This window comes from Calonectris borealis, chromosome 20 (genome assembly GCF_964195595.1).
Source record: "Calonectris borealis chromosome 20, bCalBor7.hap1.2, whole genome shotgun sequence".
NCBI classification, from domain to species: domain Eukaryota; kingdom Metazoa; phylum Chordata; class Aves; order Procellariiformes; family Procellariidae; genus Calonectris; species Calonectris borealis.
Window position 1 is genome coordinate 1018025 of NC_134331.1, and position 19017 is coordinate 1037041.

Sequence of the window (19017 nt, forward strand, 5' to 3'; positions counted from 1 at the left end):
AGCATGAGCTCTGTCTTCCTTTGGGGAAAGCTTCTGCCTTTTGTGTGGGAAGGAGAAATTAAGCTCTAATTTCTGGGCACTGCTGAGCAGACCAAGGAAGAGAAACTGAAACCAGGCTCAGGCTGCGCGGTTGCTCACTGCCTGAAGGCGTGCTCCGGCACAGCTCCTCCTGCCAAAGGTTTCGCAGGGGCCGCAGAGGTGCCCGCGAGGCACAAAACTGCAAGGTTGTGCTGCCGAAGGCTGGAGGAGCATTTCTGCAGCGGAGCAGTGCTGGGCGGCGAGTTCTTCGCTGCGCCGGCAGCAGAGAAGCATTTGCAGAACTGGAAGGGCACGCGTGCCGTCTCTGCCTGTCCACCCGTCCATCCATCTCCCCACCCAAGGAGTGACCAGCACAGAGACGGAGCAGGTTCGACCCATTCCCCTTCACGTCGCGTGGCAGCCGGCTGCAGCCCTGCGCTGCGTCAGGCCGTGCTGCGGCAGCTGCTCCGCAGGCCCAGAGAGGAGCTCGGTGAGGCAGCGGCAGGAGGGGGCTCAGGTAACCCCCGGCCCGGGGGCGCTCGGAGGAGCACGAGTGGGAAAAGAGCGGGGTAACGGGGTAAAAAGGGCCGGTCGTGTGTAAATAGCGTGTGCTCGAACCCGTGTGTGCGAGTGAGCGTGTGAGCGCTAGTGAAGATCAGGCCAGCCCGGTGCCAGCCCGATCCGGGGACGGGGTGACAGCCCCACTTTTGGCTGTTGGATCCAGGACGATGTGTTTTCCTCCGACACCCTTGCCCTCCCCACCGCTGCTGGCAGGCCCCGTCCTGCACCCCTGCGCTGCCTGTGCATGTCACAGAAGGGTGAAACACCCCCCGGCCGCCCCCAGCGCTGACCCAGCCCCGGCCTGCGGAGCCTGTTGGCGACCGTTTGCCGCCCGCCTCACTGCAGCAGCTCAGACGGGAACAAGGAACGATCGATCGCGGCCCGAGGGACGTTTCCCTCCAGGCCGTGGAGGGGGTAGGTGGTCTCCACCCCGCCAGCCACAAGTAGAAAAAAGAGGGGCTTTGCTGGAGCTCGGGGCTCAGAAGGAAGTGAAGGGGGCTGAGCCCGTCCCCACCGGCACTGCCCCGCCGGCCCGGGGCAGCCGGAGTGGGCAGCGGGCAACCAGCTCTGGGCTGGAACTGGCCACCGGTGAGAAGCCTCCCGAGCCCCCCGCCACGGGCCGGGCTGTGGCAAGGCTCTCGCAGCAGCGGCACCGGGCGGGGTTGGCGGTCCCGGGGAGAGCAGAGCGCCCGCTCCCCCCCGACGGCAGCTGCCCTTTGCTGCGCTTCTCCGGTGCCCCGAGGACGCCCGGCGGCCCGGCCCGCTCTCGGGCAGCGCTGCCGCCTGCAGACGCCCGGGGGCCCGGCGGGGGGGGACCGCGGGCAGCCCCCGCGGGGCGGGACCCCGGGGGAAGGCGGCGGGAGCCGCTGCCGGGCCGGGCGGGATTGGCCGGGCCGGGCCGGGGCCGGGCGGGGGGAGGTGGCGGCGACGCCCCAGAAACGAAACTTGGCGGCTCGGCGGAAAAGCGAAACTTTGCCGGGCGGGAGGCGGCTCGGCGGAGCGGGAGCTGGAGGTGCCGGTCCCCGGCCCGGTGCCCGGCCCGTCGGTGAGTTGCGTGGCCGGGGCAGGCGGGTGGCGGGGCGGGCTGGGCCAGGGCACCGGGCCTGGGCTTGCAGGGGGCTTTGGTGAGGGCGGTGCGGGGGCCGGGGGGGGTCCCCTGCCGGGCCCAGGTGCGGCGGCGCGCTGCGGGCTCCGGGCCCCGCTGCAGCCTCCCGCTGCGCCTCGCCCCCCCCCCCCGCGGTGCGTCCGGCCGTCCCTGCGCACTCCCCTCCGTTCTCCGCCCGGTGTCCCCCTACCCCTCGGTGATGCCTCCTCCCCGCGGCGCGCCCCGCCGTACCGGCGCCCCCCCGGTGCCTCCCCGCCCCCCGGCCATCCTGGCCCCCAACCCCCGGTGCCCCCCGGTGCCCCCGCCCCCCGCGAGGGCTGGGAGCCGCAGGCAGCTCCGCCCCTTGCCCGCCGGCGCTCACCTAACGGGCCTCATTTGCATTCCGCCGGCCCTTCTCCACGCCATTGGTCCATCCACCTGGCTCGTTTGCATATCTACCCGGGGAGAGGCGGCAGTTGGCGCCTATTAGCGGGGAACGAGCGGCACTTCATTTGCATATAGGCTCCGCCCAAGGGTCAGCCCCGCCTCCGCCCCGGGCGGTGCAGGTGAGGGCCGGGGCTGCGGCCTGCGGGCTGTGCCCGGGGCTGTCCCTCCCGGCCCCAGCCGTCCCCCGGGGGACGGGGCTCCCGGCTCGTCCGGCGGGAGCAGCACCCTGCAGACCTCCAGGCTGCCGAGGGCAGGGAGCGGGGCCTGCCAGTGAGGCCGCCCGAGCCCGCCCTGGCGGCGGGGTGTGGCTCGGCCCGTATCCGGGCCTGCTGGGCTGCGCTGCCCCCGCTGGGCCCTGCCGAGCCCGGTGCCTTCCCAAATGCGTTTAATTACAGAAGGTGTCTGTGCAGAGTGGAGTAGCTATTTCTGTTTGCTTATTATTTAAAGCGTTTAAAGCCTGTGAGCTGGTGGAGCTGAGGGATGGCGGCTGCTGGCTCATGCACAGCCGGCCGGCGAAGCCCCCTCAGCCCCCGCAGCTGAGGGCCTTGCTTTTGAGTATCACCGTTTGTTCCCTGAAAATAAAACCAGAGCCAGGGGGAAGGTTATGTGACTTCATTACTTCACATTAATATTTGTATTTCTCTTTCTGCCCCATCCTTTTCTCTTCCCTCTGTGGCTCCGAAAAAGCTTATCGCAGAGTTTGCAGCTGGGAGACATGAAGTGCCGTGTGTGTCACTTTGTTTCTGGGGATGATTCTCCCGGTTCTTGCAGCAAATGTGGGGCCCAGCTGGCTCCCGTCGCCGGTACTGGGGACGAGGATTCAGGTAGGAGGATGCAATGCGGGGTGAGCTGGGGGACACTATGCGGGGGGCTGGCTGGAGCATGGTGCTGGAGTGCCCTGGGGCTGCACAGTGACCAGAGGCTGTGGGTGTCCACTGGTTCTTGTGTAAGCCCTGGTGCTTGTGTAGCTCTGGGCTGCTCTGCTCTGGCCAGGTCATTACATGCTGCTCTCGTTTCAAACTTCCCTTGCATTACTTGCCAGAGACAGAGATTTCCGTGCTTTGCAGTGACTGGTGGGGGACGGAGAGAGAAGCGAGGCTTCTCTTCTGGTGCTGACACCTCCTACGCACATTCTCCACTAGTTGAACTAGTTTCCGTTTTGCCAGTAAACTGGTGCCATTTTTATGGAATGCTGTATTACAAAGACCAGTTGTCTTGGTTTCGTCTGGGATAGAGTTAATTTTCTTCCTAGTAGCCTGTATAGTGCTGTGTTTTGGATTTAGGATGAGAAGAATGTTGATAACACACTGATGTTTTAGTTACTGCTGAGCAGTGCTTACACTAAGTCAAGGACTTTTCCTGCTTCTCACACTGCCCCACCAGCGAGCAGGATGGGGGTGCACAAGAAGTTGGGAGGGGACACTGACCAAAGGGATATTCCATACTGTAAGACATCATGCTCAGCATATAAACTAGGGACAGCTGGTCGGGGGTCCACTGCTCGGGAACTGGCTGGGCATCAGTCAGCGGGTGGTGAGCAATTGCATTGTGCATCACTTGTTCTGTATAGTCTTTTATCATTATTATTATTGTCCCTTCCTTTTCTGTCCTAGTAAATTGCCTTTATCTCAACCCGCGAGTTTTACCTTTCTTTCAATTCTCGCCCCGATTCCGCTGAGGGGGAGTGAGCAAACATCTGTGTGGTGTTTAGCTCCCTGCCGGCTTAAACCACAACACCGGTCTAGTCCCTCTTGAACCAGAATTTCTTATCTTCAGCTTATTGTTAGGTTTAGAATTCACTGCCTGAACTTCTGTTTGACAACATGCTAATTCTGCCTGTATGAATAGAAACAGAATCAAGTACACAATTAACGCAGTTACACTGAGGGAAATATTTCCTAATCCTTTATTTGCTTAAAGAGAGAATGACCCGGGCCACCAGAATTGCTTTTGGTGTGTTTGGAAGTAGGATCAGAAAAGAGTACACTAAATCAGAATCAGCCTGCTGTAGTCCTGACAATCAATTCTTAGCAAATCCCTCTGCAATCCAGAATGGCAAAGCAACAAACCCAGGATCTCCAGGTCTTAAATGCTGTAGGAAAAACATCCAAAGCATCTGTTCTGATGGTCGGAAAGCTTTGTCCCTGCTTCTGGCAATGATTAAAGGTGGTGGAAGGAGTTGTAGTGCTTTACCAGGTAAAGATGCTCTCTGTCTGGGGGACCAGGGAGTTCTACCAAGTAAATGTGTGCAGGTCAAGCCCTGTCAACAGAGGAGTCACTGAGGAGCAGGAAGAGCTCAGGGAGGAGTTGAAATGGCATCAGATAATGGCATGATAGTAAATTGGATGTGAAACAATATTGCAAAGGGTGCCTGCCTCAGGTACCAAACAGCGCACTGTCATTAAGCACGGTGCAGCCTTTGGGCTGTAATACTCAAGGGGCTGTGAGCTACCTTCACCTTGATTTTTGTGCTCCTACTCCCAAAAATACCCAGAGGAAATCAGTGTCTTTTGGTGTTGGTTGATCTCCACTCAAAGAGGTTAAAAGCTCTCAAAATTGGGGTAGAGACAGTGCTGAAGAGCCTGTAAAACAGGCCTGTAGAAGGTGGAGATCTGCTCGGATGCCTGATTCACATCTGAGCTGCCTTTTCACAGGTTTTAGGGACTGGATAAAACCGTTGAAGATAAAAAGCAAGTTTCCCATGCCTTCCTGGACACAACACTCAGCTGCGTGGCAGAGGTCACACAGCCAGTCCAGAAGGTTAAGAAAGCGGAGAAGTGCCAATGTACTGTCCCTGCACATCTTGGGGGTCCCTGAGCGTTTTGACAGGCAGTTGTGGTTCCCAGCGCCTGCTGCTTCGGCCAGTAGCATGTTAGCTGGGGGTAGTAGAGAAAGATCAGTACCTCCATACAGTGGTTTCTTATCTTAATTATTCTGCTGCTGACTGCAGGGGCCTTGGAGAGGGAAGGAGACTTGCTGGGGATGGAGGATGGTGTCATTGCTAGTGGTAGCCGTTGAACACGGAACAACAAAGCAGCTCCTGTGTGTTCAGTTTGGGTCAGCAGCAGACCCTGCTTGCTCACCACAGCTGAGAACTGTTTTCTTTCCTGACTCTCTTTAACAATGAACCTGCCTCCATTGCAGAAAGAAGAGAGGTGAAGCCCGCTCCAGTTCCTGATACAGGAGCAGAGCCTGGAGGAGATGTGAGGGGAGAAGGTGCTGACGGGCCGCCTTCCACCACTGAGACAAAGGAGGAGGAGGGAGGATCGCTGCTGGAGGGTGTAACAGCTCCAAGTGATACCTCAGAGACCGCACCTCAGTGCGTGGCTGGTGTTTCTTCTGAGAAGTCACAGAAGCGGGTAAGGCTCTTTGTCGGTGCTGAGGAGCAGGAGTAGCTGGTAACTTGTTGCTCTCTCAATAAGGCTGGGCTGCCCCAGGACGAATCCCTTTGGCCTGCATCTGGATACTGCTGCCTGTGTTCCTAGGCAAACTGTAGATGTATTTCCTTATGTTAAGTGTTGTGTATGTGGACAGCTGATGTGCTGAGCGGTACCGCTCCCCCTGACAGTACCTTTGCTGCATTGAGGGAAACAGCACATAATTCAGCTTAGTAATTGGCCTGATCTTGCTAGTGAGCATCATGCTCAGCATTGCTCTGTGTTCCTGCTGAGAAAGCCTTGAATATTAAAACTACAGAATTCTCAAGAGTTACTTGCATTTCACCTATTACTATAGAAGATGGTAGCTGGTCTTGTCCCTTCTCTTCCTGATTGTTCTCCATTAACCCAGTGTAGCAGGAAGATGTTGGTACTAGCTGCAATGGAGGAGATGACGAAGAATTTCTCTTAGACAATGAATAAACAGACATTCTGTTGTTCCTTTTTTTTTTTTAATAGAAAAGGAGGAGGAATAAAGCAAAGAAAGGTCCTTCCAGCTCCGGGGAGCAGGACTCTCTGCCTTCTCTAAGCACAGCACCAGCTCAAACCACAGAATTGCCTGATAAATGTGTTATTCCACAGGAAATCCAAACCCCAGGCAGTGAAGTAGCCAAACTGGGTGCTGATGTACTTGCTGGTGACAGTGGAGGCGCACACAAAAGCGACAGGGTGTTGGGTTACCTGGGAAAGGAAGCTGGAAGTCTGGAAGCAGTTGCAGAAGGCAGTCACAGCAGCGTAGATGTGATGACCCCACCAAAGCAGAGCAGCACGGATAATGTGGCTGCCTCATCTCCAAGCTCTGCAGCCCCAAAGGAGAAGGTGGGGGGTGGAAGTTCCACAGAGTGCGGAGAAACGGTCAGGAGTAACGTGGAACGGGACAGTCGTGCCCCTGACACTGGCCAGTTTCCGGAAACCAAACCAGATTCCCAGTCCTCGGGTAGCGGTAAGAAACTGGCCTCAACAGGGAAGAGAGCGAGCGTTTCCTCGGGGTCGTCTCCTGGTACGGGAGCGCCTAAAAGTAAGCCAGCAACTGCTTGTGCTGAACGTCTAAGTCAAGACACAAAGACTCCACCTGTGGTCAAAAGCTCGCAGGCTGGGAAGGATAAAGACGACACCAGCCGGAAAGTGAGCGGTTCACCTTCCAAGGTAAGTGTGTGAGTAAACACTCTGGTGAGTATTTGATTGCATTGGGCAAAGTTTCCCTTTATAGCTAACATTCGTTTGTGCTGTCAGTAAAGCTGAAGACCATGAGGCTGGGGATGTGGGGCGAAAGCAGGGAACACTATGAAGTGTTTCTTCAAGTTTTGCTCTCCTGTGTGTCAGTTCTAGCACAGCTCTCACTGAGTGGTTGCGCAGTTATCCCCAGGAGCTGTGAACTTGTCTGTTCTCCAGCCAGCTCTTCCAGGTGTGCTCGCCAGTGAGCTCTGTCGGATCTCCTCTGACGAGGAGACCTTCATGCTTTGTAGGTGTCTCTGCTCCACTCGCAGACAGGCTTGTTAAGCTGTAAATTGCTGTTGATTATCTTTAATTTTCTTTACACCACATCCTCTGGGAACCTGTGGCTTATTGACCTCACTTCTTGCCAATGTTTGTAGATTGGATTCCTCTTGCAACCCACGCATTATTTTCCTTAACCAGTAGCTTCCCTCAGTGAGGGATTAGTATTTCCAGAAGTATGAAAGCTAGCTGATATGCTGTGATTTCTGGATATTCCCAGGCATCTGAAGAGATTTTGGATATTTCTGCAGATGCACTTCCAGAGTCTCCTGTTTAATTGGGCATTGTTTGTCTTCCTATCGCAGAATGAAGACACAAAGGAGAAAAAGAAGGGCCCAAGTGAGAAGGTGCATGAAGCAACTGAGAAGACATGTCAGACCAAAGGACCTGAGGTTGCTAGAAAGGATGATGCTTCAGCTGTTACAGACAGTTGCAAGGACAAAAAGCCACAAAGGAACCAGAAACCCGTGGATAAGATTGTAGAAAGGTGAGAACACCCCTGCTGCTCCCCAGCATTCGTCACTTACAGGGTTTGGTGTGAGGAGGACTAGAGGACTCCAGAGTGAGGCAGGGGATTGAAGTAGGTCTGCATGTATCTTGGATATGTGGAAGATTAGGTCTGCATGTGTCTTGGATATGTGGAAATAGAATTGCCTTAAAACTGAGGTAAACTACTGCTCATGCAAAAGAGAGCCAATGTTTAACTGGGAGTTGCAGCACAGGTCATGCACTGGGTAATGTGGTACACTTGGTACTTGAACCTTTTTGAGTATCTGATGAATAAAAGAAAGAGATTGCCCTCTTATTTCTTACTCTTTTCATAGAATCATAGAATCATAGAATCATTAAGGTTGGAAAAGACCTCTAAGATCATCGTGTCCAACCGTCAACCCAACACACCATGCCCACTAAACCATGTCCCTAAGCGCCTCATCTACACGTCTTTTAAATACTTCCAGGGATGGTGACTCCACCGCTTCCCTGGGCAGCCTGTTCCAAGGCCTGACCACTCTTTCAGTAAAGAAATTTCTCCTAATGTCCAATCTAAACCTCCCTTGGCGCAACTCGAGGCCATTTCCTCTCGTCCTATTGCTGTTATTTGGCAGAAGAGACCAACACCCACCTCGCTACAACCTCCTTTCAGGTAGTTGTAGAGCGCGATGAGGTCTCCCCTCAGCCTCCTCTTCTCCAGGCTAAACACCCCCGGTTCCCTCAGCCGCTCCCCATCAGACTTGTGCTCCAGGCCCTTCACCAGCTTCGTTGCCCTCCTCTGGACACGCTCCAGCCCCTCCATGTCCTTCTTGTAGTGAGGGGCCCAAAACTGAACACAGGATTCGAGGTGTGGCCTCACCAGTGCCAAGTACAGGGGCACGATCACCTCCCTGCTCCTGCTGGCCACACTATTTCTAATACAGGCTTCACACGTGTTCATACGTGCTTCACACGTGTTACTCTTTAATGGTGTGAAAAGCTGGTTTGATTAGTATAACTTGTTTTGCTGAATGTGTATGAGCTGGAAGAGGGATAAAGCTTAGCCATTTCAGGTGGCTCTGCTAGGTGAAGTATTTCCGTTGGCTTACCAATGCAGTGACCCAGATGCACGTGGCCAGAGCATTTCATGCTGCCTTTAGGAAGCCGTTTCTCCTTTTTGCACGAGGGTTTACTCTAGGCCTGCTATGTAGCATCAGTTTGAGTGAACTGCTGACGGAGCTTATGGGTCTTGCATCCAGTAAGCTAGTGGCTCAAATCTTACTTGTTGTTTATAATGATTTGTGCAATTTAAAAAAAAAAAAGTGAAAATTAGAATCAGAATTCTTTCTGTTTTCCTTCTTTCTTGTAGTTCTGTGAACCGAAGTGATGGTGTTACAGTATATTTCCATGCAATATTGTCCAAAGACTTCAATCTAAACCCTGACACCCATAAAGTGTTCATCAAGGCTGAAGGCATTTCTCCCTATGAAGACTGGAAGGACAACATTTGTGAGCTGAACTGTAGCACGTAAGTACCCTCTTGAGTCACACAGAGGCACAGGAGTGTTTTGGCTCTGGAGAACAGGAAGCAATGTGGTACTTCATTTAATACGTAAGACTGTAGCTCTGTGTCCATAGGTGGGTATTGCTACAAGGGGTTTTCATAGTGGAGATAACTATTCTACAATCTTTATCATGAAAGAATAATCACCATTCCTATTAAAAATGGAGTGATGCGTGGAATGATGCGTGGAAAAGGAAGTCTATAGATCAACTGACATGTTCTTTGCCCTCCTTTACTGTGTTTTGTATTTCCTAGGCATCTAGAACAACATGGATACCTCATTGAAGGCACTGTAACTCTTGCAAAAGAAAACATGAATAGATACATTCCTTACAAATATTGGGTTACCTGTGGTAAAGGGGAGTATGAATTTATTTACAAGCATCCAGTATCAAGGACTCACGTGAATCGCTGCTTATTGATAAAGGACAACTTGCTCAACAATGGAGGTGAGCTTTTCTGACTGGATCTGCATATTGGGATGGTTTTTTGGTGGGCTGATCTCTAACTTTGTTTTTATTAGACAGCACAGTCTGAAGTTGGAGACTTAATGGATCAGTGGGGGTATTTCTGTGCACAGCTGAAAGAGTGAAGGCATGTGCAAATGTGTGTTTGTTTCTCAAATGATTGTTTTCCTGTGTTCTCATCTCTGTTGCTTATTCTAGAATGGCATCAGTATGATGATATTGTGTGTGCAAAGCCGTCTGTAATGAAAAACTTTTGGAGTACAATTTCTGGCAGTAAAAACAAAGAAGTGGTGGAAGGGAAGAAAATAGCTGCAAATATTATGTTAGAAAATATCTTCAGCATTCTTGGAACCTGGAGTCCCGACAACCTGAGAAACTTCCTCTTCCAGCTGAGACAGTTTTATGTCGTTACAAAAGACCCATGGATATATGATGGCAGGGCAATGCCATGGACAGAGTTAAACTTCGGCACACAGCAGGTAATCTGTTTTCTTTTAACAGCTACTAGAAAACAGACGTTTGGTTACTAAACACAGAACTTTAATTTTGCTGTTGACCTTGTTGGGTTAATTTTGCTTTTCGAGTCAAAAAGTTCAGGTGTGACAGAACCAGCAGGGATCCTTTCGGGGTGACTGCCACCGTCTGCCTCGAGTCACACCTTTTGCAATTGGGTGCCGTTCTGAATATCCCATGTTGGTCAGCAGCAGAACTGTGATGTGGCGACTTCTTACTTGAGTGGGTTTTGTGTCTGGATATTAATTTCCGAAGCCTGGCCCTTTAGTTTTGCTGCCAGCCACTCTGTCACCAACTTCTCTGCACTTGTCTTGGACTCCAAGCCTGCCTTTTTTTTTTTATTTGAGATGAGCTCCTCCTGGTCCAGTTCCAAGCAGTGGTGCAGACAGGGCTTCTGGAGTCCTAAATTTCTTACCTGGCATAATTATGAAATATGGCAGAATGTCACGTTGACTTTTTTGGGGCTTTGGAGCGGTGTCAGGGCTGCTCGTTCCCTCCTCCTGGTGAGGCCACAAGACGGCATACCCGCCCACTCGGCAGAGCCCACAGGTGTGTCACGTCACTGCCGGTTTTCAGAAGGGTGATTTTGGTGTCACCAAGCACCACAGTACTATGGACCCCCGGGGCATGGTTTCAGAGTAGCTCCTGGGGGCTGTGGGTAAGGGCAGAAAGCTCTCCCCTTTCGCTGACTCCCAGCCAAGCCTGAGTCCACTGGGAAGCTGGAGTCCGCTTGTGGCGTGCGATGGTGACATAAGGCAGCGTTCGGCGCACAACTGCTCAGCTCACCGGTTCCCGTCCTGACATCTGCCCCAGTCCCTTGACGCTCCCCAGCTCTGCTGGGCCTGGGAGGGTGCAGCAGTAGCTGAGTGGAGGGAGCTGGTAGCACAGAGGGGCACCAAACCGTCACAGGTACTGGGGTACCCCGGCTGATGTTCTGGTGGTGGTCAGTACCATGTGTGCTTAGGTCCTGTGACCACCGTGGTGTGTACAGGGCTATCGAGCGTCCTCGCTGTAACCGGCAGAAGTAAAATGGCTTTGGAAGAAAAAGACTTGTTGGGGAACTAATGCTGTGGTTGGTTTGTTTCTTCCCTTCTTTATCCTAGGTGAATGATTTGCTGCTCAAATATATGAGTAAAATGGCTCTTCCTTTCCTTGCACCAGAAGGTGCAAAAGCATCGCAGGAAGGCATAGTAATAAAAAGTAAACTAGCTCTGGGGCTCACCATTCTCACAGCAGTTGAATGGCTCAAGCTGCCAGCATTTAAAAGCAATCTGGCTGACCTGTGTAGCCTCTTGTGCTTGGATAAGGTGTCACAACAAGCCATACAGGATGAAATCCATCACATCGAAAAGGCTTTTGCTCCAGTTACTAGGTAAGTATGTTACTGGAGCACTTACAAGGTAACTAACTGGATTGGTTTTGCTGCAAGCGTAGCACTCTGTGCTAAAGCAAAACAGGATTCAGCTCTCTAGAGTCAGAGAATCAGAAAAAAAATCAGATTTGAAGGGATCTTTGGAGGTCTCTGGTCCAGCCTCCTGCTCAAAGCAGCAGAGCTCACATCCAGGCAAGGTTGCAGTCGAGTTCTGGAAAACTCCAGGGATGGAGATTGCACAACCTCTCAGGGGCCTTCTTACAGTCACATACCTTTCTTGATGTGAACAATGTTTTACTTTTGTCCAAACGGGATTTCCCGTATTGCAACTTGTCACTGTTGCCAGAGTAGCAGATTGAGTTAAAGCTACTGGTTTTTCTTTATATATAAAAATCTTATTTGTTATCCTTTTCTGTCAAGGAGTTTCTAGCTTCTTACCTGTTTGCTATTCATACTTACAAACTCCAATGATCAGGATCATCATGTGTTTACTCATTTAAATTTAAATGCCAATGTTTTTTGTTGATTTTTTTTTTTCCTCAGAGTGCCTGCTTATTAGACTGTTATCTAACTGCTTATCTGGCACTCGAATTTCTAGTTCTTCGCCTGCACAGCTGCAGCTACTAAATTTCCTTTCGGAGGCCTTTGTAGCACTTCAGCCCAACCAAGGAGGCTGAGAATTGTCCCTAGAAGTCCTGGCTCTGTGCATCTGTGTCACCCGATCCGTGACTGAGCTGGGGGCCTCACCTGGAAACTGTAGATAAAGTATTGGCAATTCTTCTTAGTGCTGCATTAGTAGGGTTTGTGCAGAGAGATTCAGGTAAGATTACAACTTTTACCATATATACTCTTCAATGAAGATAAGATTGAGCCAAAATAATTATCAGAAGTTATTTGAAGGTATATAACAAGATGGAGATGTCGCCTTCCCCCCCGCCTCCGCCCAAGGACATTCTTGAGCTGTTCTTTTACTGTGTGTGTTTGGTTTGGCTTTTTTTTTTTAGTTTGAAGGTTTGCCTGACAAACTTGTGCCAGAGATGCATTGATGACCAAGTAGACCAGTGGGTGTGGATTCTTCCTCTTCTGCATTTCTTTGCTGCTCCTTTGCAGCATGACGACTGGCTGATAGAAGAAGATACCTGGGCGGGGCTGGAAGGGCTTCCATTTGCTGAAACAAGGAAGAAGGAAAATACGTGAGTTTTCCAGAATTACTAGTAATATCCAGTGCCTTGACATTGTAGTTGGTGGTGGTCACCTTCATCTCTTTTTTCGAACTCTCTTGTTTTTAAAAGATAAGAAACATAGCCTGTTGATGGTGGATATTTGGAATATATGAACACAGACCATATTGGTTGCTCAGAGACTATGGTGTATAGCAAAGCTATGCAGTATATTACATTTCAGACACAAACAACCCTTAATTCTGCAAGCCGTGGAGCAGCTTGCGTGGTCGGCAATGCCTGGCATGAGTTAGAGCAGGTCATGATATGTGTTGTGCAGAATCTGAGCAAGACCTGGCGTTTATTTTCCTTGAGTGCTTCTGCACAGTAGTTTGACACTGCTTCTGCAATTACTGGGCCTTGGGGTCTTCTGCCGATCTTCAGCTGTAAATGAAAAAAGTAGAGGAGTGAGAATAAGAGTCCTCTGTGGGCTGAACAAGCTTTTAGCCTTTTGTACCTTGAAAACTTCAAGAATTTGTTTTGTCTTCCATCCAGGGGGACCCTACTGCAACTAATGAAAGAAAAGAAATACTTGATGGAATTTGATAGAACTCTGGTCAAGTCCTGGATCTGCGTGCTGCCCCTGGAGAGCCTGGCTGAATTTATAGAAGACTTCTCCAGTGATTTGTTAGCTACTCTTCAGGGTGTTTCTTACAGATTAGAGGACATTGACCTTTCGTGCAACAGTGCCAAGGTTTGTCTTCTGGCAGCTTTACCCAGCTAAGGGATAAAGGCTGGAATTGGGCTGTAGTGTGCCTTTTAGCAGAACTGACTGTCACTGAAGGGAACGTGTTTGGTAGCAAGTTGGTAGCAAAGAGCTAAAAATTTGGCTAAAAGCAAAAATAGTTGCTCTGAAGTAGGAGACTCCTAAGAGGAGATGAGAGGGTGTATCTGTAGCAAAAAAAGTTGTGGGCATTGATGAGAGAAGGGTCTGCTTATCTGGATTTGCTCTTAGTCACTGATGGCAAATATTTTAATCCTGATATCCTCAGATGGCTGCTTGAAACTATTTTTTGCACAGCTTTTGGGGGTTGGGCAGGGCACTGCTGTTTTGAGAGATTTTCCTGTCTTGTGAAAACACTTGTATTTGTAAGAGGACAGCAGGAACTGGACATTGCAACTAATAATAATAAATTTTAAACCTTTAGATTGTAAGAAGTGCAGGTTTTGTTTGTACAAAGAATAGCCACCTATACGTTGATTCTGACATCCAGTAAATAATTTTTGCAGTTTTATAGCGTATTTATAAAAGCATTGGAGAAGGCATGGAAGAATACGGAATTCCCTCTTTCACAGCATCCGCTCAACTAATGAGAAACCAGTTTGTAAAATTCCGTCCACAGTTTAATATTTCTATCTTTCCATTCTTAGGTAGTAAAGAGTCTTCTAAAGACACTGCTGCGTACCTTGGATGACAAACAGGCCAGGTAACTGAAGTGCACTTTTGTGAGAGCATCGTCCTTTTAATTTACACCGTGCCTGTGGGGTGGGGTTGTTCTTGGAGCTTGAACGTGTGCATTGAAATCTGTATGAATAAAAGAATCCTGTATTTCTATCCCTCTGTCAGATAGCAACATTTTTTTAAATCTGTCTGAGGGAGGAATGGTTAGTTGCTAGTACGTATTGAATTTGGTGGGGTTTTTCTTTTTTTTTTTTTTTCCCCCCTCCTCTGAGCAGAAACAAAATTCTTCCTCTTATTCCTGTCCTTCAGAGTTCTGGAAGCTTGCTCTTGGCAGTCCTGCTTGTTCTGTTGCCTCAAACTGCACAAGGGGGTCTGCAAGCGCACGAAACGGGTGAATTGGTTCATGATTCCTGCTACTTCTGCCATGATGATTTCGAAGGTTGCCAAACTTCAGCCCACAGCAGTGAGTACCAAAGAACCATTCATGGGTTGATACGAGCAAGATATCTAGAAGTATTACAAAAACAGTACAACAGACTGGTTTTAGATCATATCCATTCTCAATTTGGAAAACTTAATACTATAAATTAACCAAGATTGTAGTTTGAAAAAGTTGTGAAATCATTCAATGATTTTGATTCTTCTTGCTGAAAATAACGTCAAATGCCTAGTTTGGCTGTCATGGGTTTTGGTTTGTGTCTGTTTTTTTTTTCCCTTAAACATATGTTATCTTTACTTCCTGGAATAAGCGTTCTTAAGGACAAAGTATTTGTGAGCATTGCATTTTCCCAGCCTCCCTCTATTCTTTATTCAAGTAGTGGTGGGTCTCTGTTGCTAGACATGTTTGTGCTTTGGATGCATTTAGGCCATCTCTTTTAGAAATATTTATTTAAATCAGCTGTATGTTGCTCTTCTGCTTGAACTGTTGTTGTTTTTTTTTTTTTTTTCTTCTCCTGTGTGTGCAGCAGGTTCCAAGAGATTCTGTGCAGGACGTTCCAGTGGTAGAAGTATTCAGTGAAGCTTTGAGAGACACTCGAACCTGGTTCAGAAATGTTTTAAACCAGAAGTTATTGAAAGAATACGTGGAGCCTGTGATGTTCTCTTTTAGTTGGGAACTTTGGGTTTGTCATCTTCTATTAATATGAATAAAAAGGTGTTTTACTGTAGCTTAACCATATAGTCTTTAGTCTAATGGCTCTTTGCTGGGAACCGTGTCTGCTGTGGCTGGGTAAGGAATGAGATGGGGACAGGCAGTACAGACTACAAACTGAGAAGCTGCATTGTTTTAAACACTATTGGGCTGAAAAGCAAAGGGCTATAATTGGTGCCGCTCAGCTCACCTTATTTCTCCTTTTTCTCGGCTGTTCCAAGCGGCATTGCTGGGAAGAGGAGCTGCCCCTTGTTGGCGTTTAGCTGGAGCTGTTGTCTTGCTCTCGGTGTGTGTCCTGCTGACTGTCCCTCAGCCTTCCAGCAGGCAAAGCACAGAGCAACTCCTTGCAGCCCGACTCACGCTGCTCCCAGCCTTCCCTGGGACAGTTTCTAGCAGCAAGGTGGAAGTGGTTCATCCAAACGTCTGCTTTAGCAACCGGGACATTTTGACACTGTTTGGGCTTAAAAGCTGCCTTTTGCAGCTCTGGGGGTGCTCTTTTTCTTCTGGATGGAAACATCTGAAAGGACTGCAAACTGTCTGAGGAATGTGGGGCATCTCCTCAGCATAGTTCTTTTAACTTCCTTGTTTGAATGTTAAATCTCAGCACTTAGTGTTTTGGGTTTGTTTGCTTCTCATGTGCAGGCCTGGGATGAATTTGTGAAGATCAGCTTTCCGGATGAACAGTTCACTGAGAGGTGGAAGAAGACTTTACTTGCAGATCTGGAGAGAAGAATTCGGGAGGTAGGGGGGACTACAGGCAATCACTGCGTGCCGGTGGGCCATGTTCAGAGCGGATAGACAGTCTTCTGCCGTGCTTAGAGAATAGCTTCTAGGGCCTGAAATGATAATACAAAGCATTCAATATATTATAGCCTAAAGAGAAATAGACTTCAGTGACAAGAAGTTACAAACATGGAGAGCTTTCATAAAGCTTGAAAATTCAAGATTTCAGTTACTATAGACTAAAGGCTATAACTGCTGGACCTCAGATATTTCATTGTTCGTTCACTTTGTCTTCTTTCCGTATTTGTTTGTTCTCAGTAAAAAATAAATGGAAATGCATGCAACAAATATTGCTAAGGAAACAACAACCTTGTTAGCTGAACGGGCACATGAAAACACTGTGGCTTTGGTCATAAAAATTGCCATTGCTGTTATAAACCGTGTTCTGGAGGCTCAAAAATTGGACATGAAACTGTACCGTGCTGTGTTCTTGGTGTCAGAGACTCCAGTAGCCTGCTAGCCTGGCTGCGGCGCTGGTCTCTTTCTAGCAGGGACTGATGTCCTGATGCTTAAAAGGAAATTGCACATTTTGAGCAATTACCACCCCTATAGTTTTAAGAAACAGTGGGTGTAAAATAAGCACGCAAGGACTTACAGAAGCAAAGTTGGCGCTTGTCTCTTTTCATTCATTGTGCAGAAATTGTGTTGTCCAGGCTCCCAAATGCACAGACAAATGTCGTCCCTTCTAAACTGAACTTGTATGTCTTCTCATCTCCTTTCTACATCAGTTGCAAAATTCTTTAAGCCATTGATTTTCATGGTATAATCAGGAAACAAATATTTCCTGGTGGAAGCTTGGCTTGGAGAGATGCATATTAAGTAATCACACATTTTAGATGGAAAGATTTTCCAAGCATTTGTGTTTCATCTTTCTTCCAGGCCCTGATAAATGGGCTGATGCTTGGCTCCACTAGGAAACTTAAATTTTTTGACTTGGTTCCTTCTATTGTCTTAATAGCAGCACTTCTTCATGCTTTCAGAAGAAACACTTTGGAAACTTTGAGTTGATAAGAAATCTCCCTTCTGCCCTGTAGGAGCCTCCAGTTAACCAAATCTTAGTCTACTGCTGTCAGCACAACCGATTTACACAACATGACTCTTCCATTGACTGGTGTTTCCGTAATTGTGCCATGGAGGCTGTGACTGCGGCTTGCCAGGTATTGTATTTTCCCTCAAGGTAGGAAAAGGAAGAGTCAAATTTCCTGTTGCATAGAAATCCTGTTGCATAGTATAGGGACATGCATTGTGGTGGAAAGAGTTGCACATTCAGTCTCTTACTGCTTGAGTTACTGTGGATTGTTTAAGTTTGTTAAACCAACAAAAAAAAAATATTGACAAGAAATCAGGAAATGAGGACCCACTTATAAAAGGGTCCATGAAAAATACTTGTAATGCTTTTGTCATCATGACTTTTGGTGTCAGTCATGTCATATGGTTTTTTTGGAATATGTCTCAGCACTGGAGGCGTGACGTCGTGACATCAGTGCCTGATCCTGAGACAAAGACGGACGCAGTATAATCCAAAACACTGATGCATTCCTTCCCTCTGTCTTGCGTGCCTTGTGCAGACTCAGAACAATCTCCTTGACAAGATATCTTCCTACGACATGGGCCAATTCAGCCAGCTTGTATCAACTATTGTTGAGAAGTCATGGCCAATCAAGAGTGGGCATTCTGAGGATGATTTTGATGAGATTTTGCACCACATGCTTACGTGGCCTGACATCAAACATATCTTCAGATTTAATGGTATGTCTGTAAATTATATTTAAAGGAGACTGTGAAAAGCTGTTCTCTGCCTTGCCACTCCCACTTTGCAGAGCAGCAAACAAATATATAAAAATTGTCCTGCTCTTGTTTTAGTCTCTGTCTCAAAGCTCAAGGTATTCAGTCTGTTTTTGGAGTGGAGAGGCTAAGGAGAGGGAGCTAGTATTCCTCCTGTGCTAATCCACTGCAGCCAGTTCAGGATTTGTACTGGACTGCTGAACCTGTAGATCAAGTGGATTTGTAGAGCATAACTTCTTTCTCTGAGAAATTCTAACAAGTTATTGCTCCACAAAAATGCAGAAGTGTGTGTCATGTGAATGGATCAAAATGGCTTGTGTTTCCTCCACAGATTTTGGGTATGGGCTCTCCATGGGAAGGTTTCTGAATTGCTCACCTGAGATCCTATTTCTATTCAGAAAAACATGAGGGGTTGGAGGGTGGTGTCATGAGTTCACAGGCTTTTGGGTAGGGATTTGAATGGGAAATGGAAGGACTCTGTGTCATGACACTGAATAGTTATTGATTCTGCCTAGTTTTTGTGAAGCAGGGCTGATCTAGGTTTTACATCCTTTGTTTCCGGAACAGGAACAAACACAGAGCTCCTAGAAAAACTTACAGATGAAGCAAAGAATATAATGGCCACAGCAGACTCTGTGTTTATGAGGGTCACTGATGACATCCAGGAAGGATGTATCCTTGTGAGACATCTGGAAGAGATTTTCCAGCATGAGAAACAGTTCATCTGTATCTGGGAGATAAGTAAGAACACAATTCAAAGGTGGCATTGTTGGGTTACAGCATCATTGTGATGATCGATGGCCTACTCTGTTAACCTACTTCAGTGATTAGTAATGCTAATTAGGTGCTTCAGCAGTTAGCAGTGCTGCCCTTGTCTTTGTCCTTTATATGGCACTCCCAGCTCCAGTTTGTGTTGTCTGCATTTCACTGTGTTTGTGACTGCAAATCCAAACCTGAGTTGTGGGTGCAGGGGGTGGGAAGTATCTGCCTTGTGACTACAGATGAGTTTTCTTTCAGAGCACCAGCAGCTGTCATGTGAAGACAAAGAACTACTCCAAAGAGAACTGAAAGAATTGCTGCAGAGGAGGCAAGAAGAAGTAACACTTCTCAGAAAAGAGAAAAAAGCAATAGGAACCTTTCTGAGCATGTGTAGGAAGGTGCAGGCATCTGTGAAAGGTAGTGTTTTGGGGAGCAATTTGAAAGTGGCAACTCTAGAAAACATAATTTTCTTTGAAAATGACAAGGT

At 48.6% G+C, this 19017-nt stretch overlaps 1 protein-coding gene across 6 annotated transcripts in view; it reads left to right on the top strand.

The window, feature by feature from the left end:
* The first annotated feature begins 137 nt into the window (after positions 1-137).
* RNF213 (ring finger protein 213) overlaps positions 138-19017 on the top strand; it is a 56551-nt gene continuing 37671 nt past the window's right edge. For 3 of the 6 annotated variants that reach the window (XM_075169319.1, XM_075169323.1, XM_075169325.1), the window contains exons 1-19: positions 138-535; positions 2798-2934; positions 5255-5469; positions 6007-6693; positions 7350-7531; positions 8885-9043; positions 9335-9528; positions 9745-10025; positions 11163-11431; positions 12436-12624; positions 13147-13345; positions 14023-14078; positions 14363-14516; positions 15019-15174; positions 15846-15944; positions 17021-17143; positions 17555-17735; positions 18339-18512; positions 18789-18947. In XM_075169319.1, the coding sequence (XP_075025420.1) occupies positions 2826-2934; positions 5255-5469; positions 6007-6693; positions 7350-7531; positions 8885-9043; positions 9335-9528; positions 9745-10025; positions 11163-11431; positions 12436-12624; positions 13147-13345; positions 14023-14078; positions 14363-14516; positions 15019-15174; positions 15846-15944; positions 17021-17143; positions 17555-17735; positions 18339-18512; positions 18789-18947 (3586 nt within the window). In that variant the 5' untranslated portion in view covers positions 138-535; positions 2798-2825. Of the gene's footprint in view, positions 536-1484; positions 1625-2797; positions 2935-5254; positions 5470-6006; positions 6694-7349; positions 7532-8884; positions 9044-9334; positions 9529-9744; positions 10026-11162; positions 11432-12435; positions 12625-13146; positions 13346-14022; positions 14079-14362; positions 14517-15018; positions 15175-15845; positions 15945-17020; positions 17144-17554; positions 17736-18338; positions 18513-18788; positions 18948-19017 lie in introns of those variants that run through there. The other 3 variants (XM_075169322.1, XM_075169321.1, XM_075169320.1) reach the window with 3 other exon arrangements.